The sequence below is a fragment of the Herpailurus yagouaroundi genome, unplaced genomic scaffold (genome assembly GCF_014898765.1).
Source record: "Herpailurus yagouaroundi ecotype Mexico unplaced genomic scaffold, PumYag 182, whole genome shotgun sequence".
In the NCBI taxonomy this organism is placed as follows: Eukaryota; Metazoa; Chordata; class Mammalia; order Carnivora; family Felidae; genus Herpailurus; species Herpailurus yagouaroundi.
Genome location: NW_024412413.1, coordinates 59,514,280 through 59,530,206, shown reverse-complemented (window position 1 = coordinate 59,530,206; position 15,927 = coordinate 59,514,280). Strand labels below are relative to the sequence as shown.

Here is a 15,927-nt window from a genome sequence, read left to right as displayed (position 1 = left end):
GATGAAGTCAATTGCATACCACGAATTCTGGCTACTTACTGGCTTGGAGGAGGCAGGTTGCTGAGGGGAGAGTGTAGGCTGGTCCTCAGAAACTGCAGGGGGTGGTGTAGGGGCAGCATTGCAAGGCATCTGGGCTGAGAAGTTAAACCAGGGAGCTTGAGAATCGGGGATGGATTCTGCCTCATCAGGCTCTGGCTCCTCCAAGGGCTGTGTTGGGGTTGGGTCCAGTTTTCCAGGGCTGCTGTCAGGTGTGAGGACTGAGCTGCTCAGTAGGGAGCCATGGCTCTGAGTCTGGCTCAGCCAAGACAGGAAGGCTGACTGGCTGAGGTCATGCTGGCTCTGACCCAAGGACAAGGGGGAGCCTTCTGGCTCCAGGAACCCATTTTGGGATTGGGGATGGAGCTGAAGCTGGGGTTGGGGCTGAGCATGAGCCTGAAGCTGAGGATGGGGCTGAATTTCAGGCTGAAGCTGGGCATCAGGCTGTTCTGAACCCTGACCCTTAACAGGGGATTTAAGGTGCCTAGGTTGCATAGACCCAGGCTTAGTTTTCCGAGGTCGGCCTCGGGCCCGGGCAGGAGTACTGGCAGAGGTGCTGGAGCCAGCTAACTCCTTCTTCAGAGAGAAGGGGGCTGGGCTGGGGGCTGGATGGGCTGCCACTTTTAAGGAGTCAGTTTCCTGCTTTATCACATCCTCAGGAACTGTAAAGAGAAAGTGAAGAGCTTAAGACATACACTGATATATAAGAAGAAGAAAGAGTGAATAATACTGGATATACATTTTATTTTTCTCTTGGACTTAATCCCCCTGCCCTGCCCCCTCCTTGGCTTGAGATTCAATTGGGAACAACTTGTTATGCCAATAAGCAAAGTATCTGGGAAAGAAACACTATTCTCAAGTAATCATCAGAAGCAGCATAATCATAAGCTAACATTCATTAAGAACCAGATAGATGTAAAACGCTATCCTAAGAACTAACTCATTCTAATCCTCTCAATCACCCTACGAAGTACACATACTATTATTATCTCCCCTTTATAAATGAAGAAACTGAAGCATATAGCTAGCTGGTAAATGGCAGAGCAAGTAGGTAGGAAGTCTTACTCCAGAGTCTGTTCTTTTAACCACTATACTACACTGATTCTCATAAAATGAAAAAAGCCCAAAAAGACTAGACGAAGAAAAGGAACTAGTTAACTTTGGTTAGATAGGACTCAATTCAGGCTCCCATAAAACACCTACCTAAGCTCTCCTCTGTTCCTTCCACAAAGATACCAGCCAAATAGGGCAAGACCCAATAGCGGCGTCTGTAGCGGTCCTGACCCAGGGAGACTGCCCGAAGCATCTGGGATGAATGAAGCAGCTTTTTTCGAAAGAAGAGCTGACGCTGGGTAGGCAGCGGAAAAAGAAGATGAATAAAAAACACATTTCCAAAGAGTAACTCTGTCTGATACATGGGAAAAGGGCAATGGCTCTCAGCTTCCCTATAAAATTGATACCATCTGGGACCCCACTCATAAGGTGATCAAATCTCTCGCAGCCCACATCTCTAGCTCCTGGGAGGTTAGGAGAACAATACCTTGCTGAGTTTTTCTATTTGGCGCTCTAGCTCTGGGATGCTTGATGCTGTGGCATCAACCTGAAAAAGAAGCAAATGGACAATGAGAGAAAGGGAATTATTAGAATCAAGAAAGAGAAAAAAAATCGGTTTTCTAATTCCCACTGTCCTCAATGTGTGGCTAGTACCTCTCCATCTCTTCGACCCCTACGGCCATGGACAGTCGCCACAGTCTCTTCCTCTTCCTCTTCCTCCATGCCACTGGTCTCCTCCATGATTCGAGAACTGCGCCTCCGCCCCAGGCCCTCCTCTGGCCCTTGCATCTCTACCTCCGGTCGCCCAGTTCGCTTGGCCAGAGCAGTTTTCAGTCTTGAAACAGATTAAAGGAAGCTGTGGTGAGGAACTTGAGACTGCCACAAAAGGAACACCTGGAATCTAAGCCATCCTGAGCCCCGGGGTAAGATCCTGGCCCCAGGGGAGAGGCTATGCGCAGCATCGAGTTCCAGGCAAAAGGAAGTCTTGGCTATGCTTCACCCTTTTCCCCTTCTCTCCTCTCTGGGCTCCATCCTCTGTCCTGTGCCTACCTCCGGAGCCGGCCTTCGACAATCCACTTGTTTTTCCTGTAGCTGGACATACTCTCCAGAGTCTTGTCAATCTCACTGGAGGAGAACAGGGAATGAGATTTTGAGGTAGAAGTGGTAACAAACACAGAAAAGAAGGGAGACTCAAGGGTGAAGGGGCTGTAGCTGAACAGGACTTTCATCCTAGAAGGGCACCTGGGTGGCTCAGTCAGTTAAGCTTCCACCTTTGGCTCAGGTCATGATCTCACGGTTTTTGAGTTTGGGCCCAACATGGAGCTTGCTGTCAGCGCAGAGCCTGCTTCTGATCCTCTGCCTCCCTCTCTTTCTGCCCCTCCCCTCCTCCCCGTTCGGAGGCTCTCTCAAAAATAAAAATAAACGTCGGGGTGCCTGGGTGGCTCAGTCAGTTAAGCGTCCGACTTTGGCTCAGGTCATGATCTCACGGTCTGTGAGTTCGAGCCCCACGTCGGGCTCTGTGCTGACAGCTCGGAGGAGCCTGGAGCCTGCTTCCGATTCTGTGTCTCCCTCGCTCTCTCTGACCCTCCGCTGTTCATGCTCCGTCTCAAAAATAAATAAACATTAAAAAAAATAAAAAATTAAAAAAATAAAATAAAAATAAACGTTAAAAAAAAAAAGAAAAGAAAAGAAAAAAGGAGTTTCATCCTACAGCCTAGGCTGGATAAAAGTCTTAGATTCTCCCTGGGAAGGTACGAAGATACAGTCCCAAGTTGCTCCAGCATCTCCAGAGCAAGCCAGTGGATACACACCACCCAGGACGACTTCAGGATGGCTAAACTCCTCCCCTTCTCGTTTCCACCAAGGCATACAGTAACCTTCCCCACCACAGCCCCTCACTTGATGATGAGCGTGGAACCGTTGAGCTCATGTACAAGGAAGGCCAGGACAGCAGCCTTCTGCTGGGGTGGCTGGGCCTGAAAAGGCTGGGTGCGCAGGCTGTCACAGAGGGCTGGCTCCACTCCATACGCCATGAGGAAGCAGCGCAGGATCTCAGACACATTGTCTCTTGTCAGTGGGATCTCAGACACCTTCTCTCCCAAGATCTTTAAGGACTGTTTGGAGGAGAACAGAATAGGAGTTACGAGAAAAAGTGGAACAACACAAGTTGAGAGAATCTGGAATAAGAAAATACACCAGGAGAGAACTATGAGGTGAGAAGAGGTAAAGAATGAAAGTTGCTAAGATGTGATGAGAAGACAAAGAAAAGGTACAAAAGGAGTAAAACTAAAGGAAAATAAAATAAGCCGAGGGAAGTCAGAAAGAAAAACAGAAGAGAAAATATAAGGAAAACAGAAATAAGAAGAAATCAGATCTCCCTTCGCTTGCCCTCATTTAGGGAGGGGCTTTCATACGTTTAACTAAAAGAGAAAACAAAACTGAGATAAAGCCCTGGATCCCAGGCTCCCCAACCCATCTGGGAAAGGCCCTCACCTGACAGTAGGAAGGCAAGCCAGGATCATAGAGCGCAGCCTTCAGGAGCCGCACCAGCAGATCTTGCACCTCACCCAGGCTGTCGCCTTGACACAGGAGTCCCTCCTGTAGGACCCCCAGGCTGGGTACATCTTTGGCAGGGTCAAAGCCCAGCACCTTGCCGAAGCTGTGCAGGAATTCCACGATGGTCAAGCAGTCTGAGAAGGCCCCACTGGGCAGGATCAGACCAGGGATGCGTGAGAAGTCAGGTAGAGGCTGTAAGGATAAAAGTGGTAGGGTTGTCAAACATAACTGAAGGCAACAGTCCGGATATCTAGGAAGTTCTTCCTTGAATGGAAATGTCCACAAAACTGGCCCTTCTAGAACCCAGAAACCCAGAACCTGTTACTGTCCCCTCACTACCTGATGGTCAGTCAGACACATATCCTCTGTGGGCTTCTTCATCTCCTCCAAGATCATCTGCTGCCTCTGCCGCTCCTCCAAGCGCCTCTGCATGGCCAGCGTTTTATCTGCTTTACAGGCTGACTTGCCTTTGGCCACTTCCTCCTTTTCCTTCAATTTTACCTTCTCTTTCTTCTCTCTCTTCACTTTCTCCTTCAGTTTTTCCTGCTTTGTCTTTACCTTCTCCTTCTCCACCTACTCACCCAAGGGAGAGAGGAACCAAGAGTTCCATAAAGATTCCAGTCACCACCCTTCCCTGGTCCCCATCCTCCCCACCTCAGAGCCCACAAACATGGCTATAAAACAAGACCAACTCACACATGTCTTGCAAAATCAGTTTGATGACTTCAAAGTTATACTTGTGTGTACATGCACCTACCTTGGGTTTCTTCTTAGCTTCCTTCTGCTTTAAGCTCTTGGTCTCTTGTTTCCGCTTGTTTCTGGCCTGTAAACCATAAGGGAAGTCATTTCTCCTCAAACTCTGAAAGCATCTCTGCTTGGGCTAGGATTCAAAAACAGACAAGGGTGCTGGGGAGGAGAGGTGAGAGATGGGATGAGGGGTTGGCAATGGATCAATTCTCTCACCCTGGAGTAGTTACCCATGTGATTCTTGAACGAGCCCAATTTTCTAAATCAAGCCCCCCCAAATTCCAGGTAATGAAGGTATGCTGCTACATGAGGTGGGGAGGTGGCAAATGAGGGAGAAGGAAGAGACAACAAAGCAGACTGTGGGAAAAGCTAACCCACTGTGTAATCTCTCTGATGTCCCTCACCTGCCCTTGGACAGTAGACTGACACTCTCCTCGTTGTACCTTCTGCTTCATCTTCTTCTTGATTTTAGTCATCTTTGCTTTATCTTCCTCATTCAGTGTTTCTGTGAGGGCAGAAAGAAAAATGAAGGGTGTGGCAGATAGATCTCCAGCATTCAGAGTAGCACATGCCTGTCACAAAGCTGGCTTCCCAAGCAGCTCCCTGAAAAATCTAAAAGTTTGGTTTTTGGTACACATAAGAAAATGCTGGGGGGGGCGGAATGTAGAAGAGACACTGGCTGTGGGGTAGCACAAAAAACTCAAATAGTATCTCCTGTCCAGAAGTCCCAGCCCCTAAAACAGGTGGGACTACTTTAGAAGGGGTCCTAGAAGCCCCAACAGAGTAGCTTTGTAGCCGATCTCTCTCCCAGGCTACCCAACAAGGGCAGCTACCCACACACTGATTTTAGAGCAGAGAAAGAAAACTGCCAGGGAAAGAGGGTCGTCTCCAAAGTTGGAGGCACCAATTAACAAAAAATGTGCCAGAAAGAAAGGGCTCAAATAATGGACATCGCAGTAGAACTGGATCAACAGTGACATAACTATTGCTTATGTTTGGCTCTTATGCCTTACTCTACTAAAAAATACAAATTTCTTTGCTTTTGCAAGACTGCATATTGAAGTGGAATGCTGCAAACAATAGAATATTTTAGAATTGATGTTCTTGATAGCATAATACATTATGTTCTTGATATTCTATTCTGGCATGGACACACTACCAGCACCACAGCTATACGGCAGCCCTCCAAATTAGATAGATACTATCTGCAGATAAACCAGTATATACTTCTAGTAAAATGTGTCTTGCTCCAGGTCATGTGGTCAGAATGTGGCAGAGCTGGAACTCTGAAGAGGAGTCAGAAGACTTTTCTTCAAATTTTTTCAAATTCTTCACTCTACAGCAGGGTACATGCAATATTTATTGAAAAATTACACATATTACCTGTCTATCCACTAAAACAGCATGAATAATCTTTAGATTCAGATGTGAATTCTGAACCTCCATGATGGTGGCAATGAGTAAGGTAAAAGTGTACAACCCAAACCAATAAGCCAAGGAGCTAAAAGATGGCAAGAAAGGATATGGAAGCCCTCTCCTCTCCTATCAACATCTGGGGACTGCCCAAGGCTCCACTAGGATAAGCAATTCAAGAAGAAACTGGTGGTTAAAAAAGTACCACAAAAGCGCTGGGACCCTGGTGCTGCTTTCCAGGGAGGAGGAGGTGATTCAGAAGGTTCATTCTGTCCAGACAATATCAGTCATGCTCCTAAGAAACCCAGGCATCAGCAAGTCCTTAACATTTCTAATACTTCACATAGCAAGCAGAATCCTAAAGTAAGAAACACCACTGTACCTTGGGCCTCCAGTTTCTTTAGGAGGCGGTTATCTGTCTTATTCAACAGCTCGGTGATTTTGACCTTCGGTGGCCGACCTCGTCCTCGTTTCACCTTGGGGACTTCCTTAGTCTTGGCCTTCTCAGTGTTTCGAGGTCGGCCCCGTTTCCCCGTAATTGCCTGAATCCTGGAAGGGATCTCCTCTGCTGAGAGCTGCACCCACTGCAAGCCCTAAGGTAACAAAGAAACCTGTTATAATGTGAGGGTGCAAGCCACCAGATCCTTGAATCATTCAATGCCCAGAACCTCCAAACCCCACAAGAGGAAGCTACAGCTTGTCCACCAACTCTTTCTCAGAGACAAAAGTGTATTTAACCCTGCAATGTGCACCTCTGGCGTGTCTCTCTCTTCAAAGAAATCTCCAACAGGCATACGGGGACTGAAACTGAAGTGCTCACGACGGACATTGTGTACCACATTGCGGCTCAGGTACTAAAAGGAGAAGGAAAAGTGGCATTAATGAAGTGATAGCCCTATCATGCCTTGGTCCAGCAATAGCACAAGGATAAGCCAAAGAGCAGAAAATGCTAGCCTGTTGCCACTGGGCCCAAGAAAGGGGCCTGTGCTTCCCTTAAAAAGCCCGTGAAAGCTACATTACCTTGATCACTTCTGGGAACTGTTTCATCCTCTTCCCACAGGGGCCATAATACCATGTCTCCCCCTGCCATCGGTGGCTACCCTTCTTGATGCGCACCTCTCTCCGCCACCTGCCAGAGAAGCACACGTGCCCTGCCGCCAGGTCACACCCCTACCCACACACAAGCCACCCCAGGAGCCAAGCCCACTGAGATGACCCTCCCTGCATCTGTCTCGCTAGAACTGCATGTAGACGCAAATGGCATGAGACACAAACTTGGCTGGAAAGCAGATCCACAAATCCCTCAGGGCCTTGGAGAAAAGTAACCCACCCAACTACATGTGCCCAGAAAGACCTCCACTCCTGCCTTTACATAAAGTCAGTATAATGAGCAGCCAGGAACCCCCTCCCTGATGCCATTCATGGCAATGTCTGGGTTTCCAGCAAAGAGGAAGAAGACTTGAGGGAATAAAGGCAGAAAAGATAGGTGGGGAGGCAAGCAGAAGAGTAAACTTGCTGCTGACTCCATGAAATGCCTTCATAGGCCAAGGTTTAGTGAGGAACTCTGTTCTGAGAAACAGATTATTCTAAGACTAAGCCCTATATTTCTCTCAAAACATTAAGCAGAATTCTGGGACTCCTGGGTGGCTCAGTCAGTTGAGCTTCCAACTTCAGCTCAGGTCATGATCTCACAATTTGAGTTCGAGCCCTGCATCTGGCTCTGTGCTGACAGCTAAAACCTAGAGTCTGCTTCAGATTCTGTCTCTCCCTCTCTCTCTGTCCCTCCCCTGCTCGCACTCTGTGTGCCTGTCTCTCTCAAAAATAAATATTAAAAAACAAAACAAATCAACCCTTTAAGCAGAACTCAGACTTGGTGACCACAAGTAGCCTAGAGGGGTGGGAGTGGAGAAGATCAGGAAGGCAGTTATAAGTCCCTTGATGTCAACTGGCTTGCTCATTCTGGTCACATACTATTCCTGCCCTTACCTCTCCAAAGAGCATTAATTAATAAATAAATAAATAATCAATCAATCAATCCCAATTTATCAGAACTCAGCCATTCCTCATTCACTGCTATCCCTTCTCTAAGCATATAAAACAAGTCAGCTAATTTGGATATCTGAGCTCTAGGGTCACCTGCGGACTTTGGAAAAGATAACAGCTGCAGCCCCTGGAGCAAAAAAGAAGTAGCCACTAGATGAGGGAAGAATAGGTGAGGGGAGGCAGATCCTGGGAGAAGAATAGCCTAAGAATGTCAGGCATTATCATTGCAGATAACTGTCCTTTAATCCATTCTTGTCTAGCCCATTCCTCTCCATCTCAGAAGAGATGACCTCTCTCTCTTTCCTTCTTCCTAGTCATTCATTAAATTTGTCAAGGTCAACATATGGAACAAACTAGAGCATTTACCCATGCTGGAGGGGAAGACGAACTTCTTCTGGGGTAGCAATACGTCTCCTCAGGACATCACCTTGGGAGGAAGACGAGGAATATCGAGTTAAGAATTCAAGCAAAACAGGGAAGGCCAGCAGGGAAGGGCTAAATGTCACATAGGACAGAAACTTTTCTTGGAACTGGCTAGGAGTAAAACAGAATCTGGACACTCACCACTACCAGAAGTAGTGACTCCTTCTCCAGTGATTTCCTCCAGGTCAGCAGTGGTTTCAGGGAGGCTGCTGACATCTTTATCTGCCGGGGAGGCTGTTGGGAGGACAGCTGCTGGGGAAGCTGCAGGGGACACTTTTGGGGAGGTCACCGGGGAGGCCGTCAAGGAGACTTCTGAGGAGACTGGTGGAAGGGCTGCTGAGGAAGTTGGAGAGACAGCTGGGAATGCTGCTGGGGAGATGACTGGAGAAACTTCTGGGGAGACTGCTGGCGAAACTGCTGGGGAGACTTCTGGAGAGATTTCCAGGGAGGCTGCTGGCGAAACTGCCAGGGAGACTGCCGGGGAGGCTGTTGGTGGGGCTGCTGGTGAAGTTGCTGGATGGAGCTGAATAGTGGATGACTGGTCAGGGGCTGGCTGGGTCAGAGATGGTGGAAAGTCTGAAGACTGAGTCTCCATTTCTTCCTGTTCTGCATCACTACCATTGTTCAGGTCAAAGGTGTTATCTGGAATCGAAAGGGATAAGATGGATAAGGAAAAATAGTGTCCTACAAAGAAAGAGAATCTACTCCGTCAAACCTAGACTAAGCTAAACAGAATTACTTCCAGTGCTTTCCCCTGGGGTTGGAAAATGAGAAGTAGCCTCTGGCTATCCTCCCCAACCATTCAGGAAGGTCAAAGAGCAAAGATGCTGCTGTCACTGTGTGAAGAAGTACCTTCCACCTGGAGCCAGTAAGGCCCCTGGCCTTTTTCCTCCTTTCCCACAAGTTCTTCTGGGTGAGGGCAGAAGTCAGTCAGAGTGTAACAGCCTATGCCTTTAGTCTATCCCATAGCCCCCTCAGCTCCCAGCAAGGCACCCACCCCTAAGACTATAACTATGGAACTGGTTCTCTCACCTTTTCCTGGGCCACAGACTCTCTGTCCTACCTCTCTTCACTTACCTTGCAGGACAGACTCCCCAAGGACAGGTGGAGAGGTGGGGCTGGCAAAGATAGAGGCTGAAGTTTGACTATCATCTGCCAGGAGACTGAAGGCAGTGGCGTTATTGAGGGAAGGGCAATCAAGGGCAGAAATCACAGGGCTGTCCTCAAGAGGCAGCTTGTCCTCTGTACCCATCAGCTCCGTGTCATCTATACCATAGAGTCCTCCACTCACTGGCTCTTCAGGATGTGGAAAAATCAGAAAACAAGATTTAAGAAATACTGGTATTATATCCCAATTCTAGTTCCCATCTTTCTAATATTAAATTAAGGACGTATCACAGGTCTCTCCCTGAAACAGTAGTCACCAGACTTTAGGGATTGTAAAAGCTTGAAATAGAAATGAAGGGAAAAGCATTGACTCTGTATTAACGCACAGACCAACGGAAAATTCTAGCATCCATCACAAAATAGGCCTTTCTTATATTTTAGTGGAGTAAAAGGTAATTGTTCACTGGCAACAGTTTCCTTTCTAGTTACTGAGAACTCAAATAGCCCAACTGTGTGGTAATAAGTCCTTATCCAGTGAATTATTACAGCTCAGGGCTCTTGGCCAAAAGGAACACTAGGAGAGAACCTGGGAAATGAACCAATTCAGCTCAGAGTGCAGTTGGCCCAGTCATACAGTGGCATGAACCTGTGGTTGGCCACAGGATTATCTGGAGGCCCCAATGCCCCAAATTCCTAAATACTTTCCCTGGTTTACTATCTCTTCTAGGTGACAGAGCTGGCTACCTTCTACATGGACATACTGAATGAAGCCAGCCTCCAAGCCTACCCGGTGCCAGAGGGTTGAAGGGCTCCAGAGAGACTTCACTGAGGATTGGAGTGTCTTCCAGTTGATCAGGAAGATGTGAAGGATCATCTAAGCAGCTCACTGTGGGGTCAGGGACCAAGACTGAGACCTCTTGGTGTAATGATTCCACAGAAGGGACAGAGCCATTGTAGCCACACATCTTCAGTTCTAGGAAATCCCAGAAGAGGGCAAAAGTCAAAATCAGGGCCTTAAACTGGTTCATTCAGCTACAGTAGACAGCCAGTCTTTGCTAGAGGGATGTTCATTCTTTCAGTAATTAGGGGTACCAGTTTTATGTTGGATTCCAATCATACCAAGATACTCTAGTGAACAGTGCTAGTAAAATCCTATTGCAGGTAAAGAGAAGGGAGAAGAGAGTGGGGTCTGAGACAAGAATCCTGTCATGTTCTCAGCTATTTCCCCCATCTAGTGGGAACAGGTGGTAAACAGAGAAAATACCCTGTGATTTTACAGGGTGGTCACCCTTATATGTGGAATCAATAGCAAACTAAGCATTTATCTATTTTGAGGACAAAGATAAGAGGGATTGTCACATGTACCAGTGCTAACAACAACAACAAGCAACAGGAAACTGAGTAAACAAGCAATGGTATGCTCTGCCTGTTTCTTCCCTCCTTCAGGTGTCAATCACTACTAAGGCTCAGCCCACTTTAGCAGCCCAGTCTGGCCTTGCCACAGCCAAGTCAAAATTGGCCTCAATGCCCCCTGCTAAAGCCCCAACCCCTTCCTATATTTTGGAAGAAGCCCTTCTTGATGCAGGGTGTCTGTTGGGGCTGTTTCAGGCTCGCCCACCTGCCCTCTCCAGGCCAGCAGCTCTGCATGAGCTTGAAATAATTTGCACTCCCACTCTCGAGCTGGTGCTGCTGCCACAAAAACACCAGCCACTTGGCTCTGCTAATCACCAACATGCAAATCAGCCTCCACTGCAGAGAGCTGGAAAGACAAGTTTTCCTCACCTCAAAAAGCCACTGCCCCCCATAGACCCCTTTTTCCTCTCCCAACCCAACTCACAGAGCCATAGTTATACCTGGCTGCTCTTCTTCCAGCTCCAGGCTGCCTACCAAGCCAGTGCCATTCTCTGCCACAACTGAAGTCAGCTCCTTTTCTGCCGCCTCACTGGGATGGATACCACTGCCTACCTCCTGGGAGGGTGCAAAGGTCTGGATGCTGGATCCCAACATAGGAGAAGTCTGTGGGGAGGTGAAAAAACTAGGGGGTCCATTGGGCATCACCTCAAAATTCTGGTCAGGAAAGGAATCATACAGTTCCTGTGAGTCGAAGTTAAGCCCCATGGGACTCTGGGTACCGTTGGCCCAGAACTCTTGGCTCCCAGCCCGAAGGTTAGTGTTGTGACTTGGGGATGAAGGTTGCCGGCTGCCCCCAAGGATGCCGTTGAGTGGGTATTGTCCCCCCGAGAACTGGGAGAGAAGGGGTGGGTCCTTGAGGTTGCTGCCAGGATTGGCAGATGGGTACTGTGAGTAGTTCCAGAGACAGTCGTAGGCCACGCTGGGGTGATGGAGGTGTGAGGTGCTGGAGGAGTGGGGAGCAGAGTTCAAAATCCCTGAAGTAGTAGTGTGAGATACAGTAGATAAGCCATTAACATTCACATCCCCATTCAAACCTGGCAGAGAAAGAGGAAAAAGGGTCAGTTACAGATATGTATGCAAGTAACTCTACCACCTCTACCAAAAGAACAGCACTGACTAGAAAAAGGGAAGGTGAAGGGGAGGGGGATTCCCCCTCCACTATATTTATAGCTTTTCAGTCTCCAGGGAACACCAAACCCAGATGCTCCTGGATGTAAGCTTAGCAACTGCTTCTGAGGCTGCTGAGTAAGGGGCTGGGGAGCTCTCTTGGCCTACCACAGGAGCGACCAGCAGAGAGCTGGCTGCTGCTGCTGCTCAGGGTTTTTTATTTTTTTATATGAAGCTGCCTGCAGACTCCCTACAGTGACTTGCATTCTTCTCCACCCTCATTCCCTAGAGGAATTCTTCCCTTGGAAGTGGCATGACTGAATTCTCCAGGCCCCCCTCCTTACCCCAGAGCCTGTTTGGCCCCACAGTGGCACCAGAAGGGACGGCCTCCACCTCACTGGCACATGCAGATCCAGCACTTTGTGCTGGGCTAAGAATAGAATCTGCAGTCACCACATCGGCAAGATCCCAACTCAGAAGGCTGGGCTCGGTCCCTCCCCATTGGAACTGGAGGGTAATATTGCAGGGGGAAAAAAAAAAATCACTGCGTGACTAGTACTACAGACTTCAGTTCTCAACACCAATGGCCACCTCTAGACTGGAGGACAATTCAAATAAAAGGAACCAGATACTAAAGAAGCTGAGGGGGAGACGGGTCCTCAGTGTAATAAAGGAGCTTCTATCTGCAACCCCGTTGTGGAGAACAGAAGGGAGAGGTGGTTAAGTATAAGCCTACAGCAGTATTTTTCTGCTGCAAGGAAGGAGGAAACCATTTGGGCTTCTCTCTGCTTCCAAGCATAAAGTACCTGAGACCCAGGCAAGATTAGAGAAGCACTTGGCACAGCTATGGTACAGAACAATTGATAAGCCAAATCCAGGAAAAGACCTGATCCTGGCAGCAACACTTCTGTCTGGAATTATAGACGTTTCTCTCTAGGGAACTAGGTAAGCATTTAAAACTTCCCTGTCCCTATCTTCAACTCTCAAGGACAGGGGTGGCACACACACTTCGAGCATCTGCCCTCTTCTTTGCTACACAAACTGAAAGGCAAATACATCCCAATCTTTACCCAATCCCTCCACCCCCAATCCTAGGGCTGGCTTCTCCAAGCTTTAAAAACAGCTTCTCAGAGGGCTGGACCTTTATCTCTCTCATGGGTCCACAAGTAGTTATCAGAAGCAGTAGCCACCTCACCATTCTGGCCAGGGAACAGGGCTGACAGAAGAGCAGGCTAAGATGAAAAAGCCAGGATGTTTTTCTAATCCCTTCCAACCTTAAGACTAAGAGTATCACTTCCATAAACCCCTAGAACTTGTTCTTAGAAACTTGCTTTCTCTCCAGCAGCTGAAGTTCTGAAGATTTACTTCCTCCCTCCCCACCTGGCAAGAAAAAGAGCTGTTGTGAGGTAGGGGAGCCAAATCTTATCCCATCAACCTGCTCTAAAGGAATGATGCCCACTCCCTCCCCAGGCCATGTGGCCCTCACACTCACTTTTCCCTTGCTGGGGGAAGTTCATGGGAGACCCGTTAGTGTAGAGGCCCTCCCCTGAGGAGGGAGAGGGTTTCAGTCCTGAGGCAGCAGGTGCAGGGGGAAGGCCAGTAAAGTTAAAATGGTCGTTTGCCTCCATTTCTGTAGGAGGGGAAAGAGAGGGGAAAAAAAATACTGGCGGTTAAACAAGGTTATGTCACCTGGAATCTTCTAGAGGGAATGCCCCCTCCCCTCCATCTACTTACCCTTCTCCTACCTAAGTACTGGGGAGTGTATAAGGGTACAGGTTGAAAGATGAGGTGGAGGAAATATACCCCTAACTGGACAATGACCGTACAGAAATAGTCTTTTAAAGTCAGACTCACAGAGATACAGAGTTAGTGAGAAAAACCAAGCTATAAGCCTGAAGGAATCTTCCCCTTGTGTGAATCATAATTCTTAAACTTCCAGTTTAGGTTATCCCTCTATGTTAGATATTAACCCTCTATTATAACATTTTAATCTTCTCCATCCTTTTTTTTTTTTTTTTTTCTTTTCCCCTCAAGGTAAGGCCAGAGTCCCATTCCCAGGGACCACAGAAGGTTCTCAAAGCCATCTTTTTGATAGGAAGCCATGGAGATGGGGGTTGTTGGCAGAAAAAGCATTTGATACATTTGCTGCTTTATTATTATACTTGAGTTAAATAATTTCCATGTAACCCTATCCACAGCCCTAGACATCTGAAGAAGATAGTATAGTACCTTAGCAAAGGAATATGGAAAGAATATATTTTAGGAAAGGGGACCATAATAGCAAAACTCAAATCATCCAGCAACACTTCTACTCCTTTTTCATGGTTTTCTAAGAACATAGCTCAGAAAAATGTCAGAGGTGGAAAACTGATTAAAGAGGGTGTCCAAAGGAATATTGGTCTGTTATACCTATATGGTTACTTCCTAACGTTTTAGTTTTGTGGCTTAAATGTAAAGGGTCACAGAGAGAATAGCTGGACATCTTACATTTATAAAGGGTGGTGGCTCATTTGGGGGGCAGTATGGTTAAAAAGCTCTTCACCTTGTCCTGAATATGAGGTGATATACTACTAGGAATAAGAAGAAGTAAAGCCCTTGGTCAGAATATATTTAACTTTGACAGAGCAAAGATAAAAGGAAAGAAAAGATGCAGAAGCCAGAATTATTGTAAAAGTCTGATACATCAATCAGATATACCTATGATGTAGTAGTGCATATTAATTTGATATGTAAGAAACATGATCGGGGCACCTGGGTGGCTCAGTCGGTTAAGCGTCCGACTTCAGCTCAGGTCATGATCTCACGGTTCGTGAATTCAAGCCCCGCGTCGGGCTCTGTGCTGACAGCTCAGAACCTGGAGCCTGTTTCAGATTCTGTGTCTCCCTCTCTCTCTCTGACCCTCCACCGTTCATGCTCTGTCTCTCTCTGTCTCAAAAATAAATAAACGTTAAAAATAATAATAATAATAAATAAAAAGAAAAAAAAAAGAAACATGATCTGTCTTAATACAGAAAAAGCAACTCCTTGGGTTACTATGTTTTTAAAAAGGGCAGAAGAATTCAGGCAGAAAAATCTATTTATTTATTTATATTTTTAATAATGTTTTTTAAAGTTTATTTATTTCCAGAGGGAGAGAGAACACAGGCGCACACGTGAATGGGGAAGGGGCAGAGAGAGAGGGAGACAGAGAACCCCAAGCAGGCTCCGAGCTGGAACCCATGAACCACCAAGATCATGACCAGAGCCAAAAGTAAGAGTGGGACACTTAACCCACTGAACCACCAGGTGCAAGGTAGAAAGATTTCTTTATCTAGCTCCCAAGATGAGGCAATAAGCAAATCTAGATGACATTTTAAATAACCTCTTTTTAAAAAGAATCAGAAAAACATATATGACCATATGACCACTGCCCAAGGTTTGGAAAAATCATGTTTTTAAATACGCTAGATAACGCAAATTAGACACCATTAGGTGTTCTAAGCATGAACTGTATTTATGACATGATAGCTAGAAGGTTTTCCAGGCTAAATACCCTAATTGTCCCTACCTTTATCAACTTTAACTGAAATTAAAAAAATAAAATAAAAGCAATCTGTATTTTGTTGATATAAGAGGAAAAAGTTTTTAGGATTGATCTGCTTCCCATCTTCACTCTAAAATAAGCAGCAGACCTAAACCTGCTGTGCGTCAAAGAAACTGGTCTTACAGAGAAAAGACCTCAGGATCCCCCAGGATTTCCCTACATTTAAAAAGGGCCACTCCTCAGTAATGAGGGATCTGAAAAATAAGCATCATGAGATTAGTGATCCTTCTGAAATGAAAGGAGGAAAGTTCATTCCCCAATCTTCTAGGTTAGGTTAGGTTCCTTCCAAAGCTTACATCACAGAGCAAAGAGGACATGCAGTAATTCATTTCGGAAGTCCTAGAAATGCTATTCCTGGAGAGCCAATCTCATTGGATCCCCACTTCTTTCCTCCCCCAGTTTTATGCATAGCCCCACCCCCCATGATGTGTGTGTGACATATACAC

At 46.8% G+C, this 15,927-nt stretch overlaps 1 protein-coding gene across 7 annotated transcripts in view; it reads right to left on the bottom strand.

Annotated features, from left to right (window-relative positions):
- The window catches only part of BAZ2A (bromodomain adjacent to zinc finger domain 2A), a 34,980-nt gene that overhangs the window by 5,610 nt on the left and 13,443 nt on the right, over window positions 1-15,927 (bottom strand). For all 7 annotated transcript variants that reach the window (XM_040491691.1, XM_040491692.1, XM_040491690.1 and 4 more), the window contains 19 exons: window positions 13,391-13,528; window positions 11,232-11,825; window positions 10,166-10,351; window positions 9,349-9,567; window positions 8,413-8,913; window positions 8,215-8,275; window positions 6,826-6,934; window positions 6,558-6,659; window positions 6,188-6,398; window positions 4,797-4,897; window positions 4,403-4,468; window positions 3,985-4,218; window positions 3,583-3,837; window positions 2,989-3,203; window positions 2,140-2,214; window positions 1,744-1,924; window positions 1,577-1,636; window positions 1,240-1,384; window positions 40-698 (listed from right to left, as the gene is read on the bottom strand). In XM_040491691.1, coding sequence (XP_040347625.1) covers window positions 40-698; window positions 1,240-1,384; window positions 1,577-1,636; window positions 1,744-1,924; window positions 2,140-2,214; window positions 2,989-3,203; window positions 3,583-3,837; window positions 3,985-4,218; window positions 4,403-4,468; window positions 4,797-4,897; window positions 6,188-6,398; window positions 6,558-6,659; window positions 6,826-6,934; window positions 8,215-8,275; window positions 8,413-8,913; window positions 9,349-9,567; window positions 10,166-10,351; window positions 11,232-11,825; window positions 13,391-13,526 — 4,110 coding nt within the window. In that variant the 5' untranslated portion in view covers window positions 13,527-13,528. The remainder of the gene's footprint in view (window positions 1-39; window positions 699-1,239; window positions 1,385-1,576; window positions 1,637-1,743; window positions 1,925-2,139; window positions 2,215-2,988; window positions 3,204-3,582; window positions 3,838-3,984; window positions 4,219-4,402; window positions 4,469-4,796; window positions 4,898-6,187; window positions 6,399-6,557; window positions 6,660-6,825; window positions 6,935-8,214; window positions 8,276-8,412; window positions 8,914-9,348; window positions 9,568-10,165; window positions 10,352-11,231; window positions 11,826-13,390; window positions 13,529-15,927) is intronic.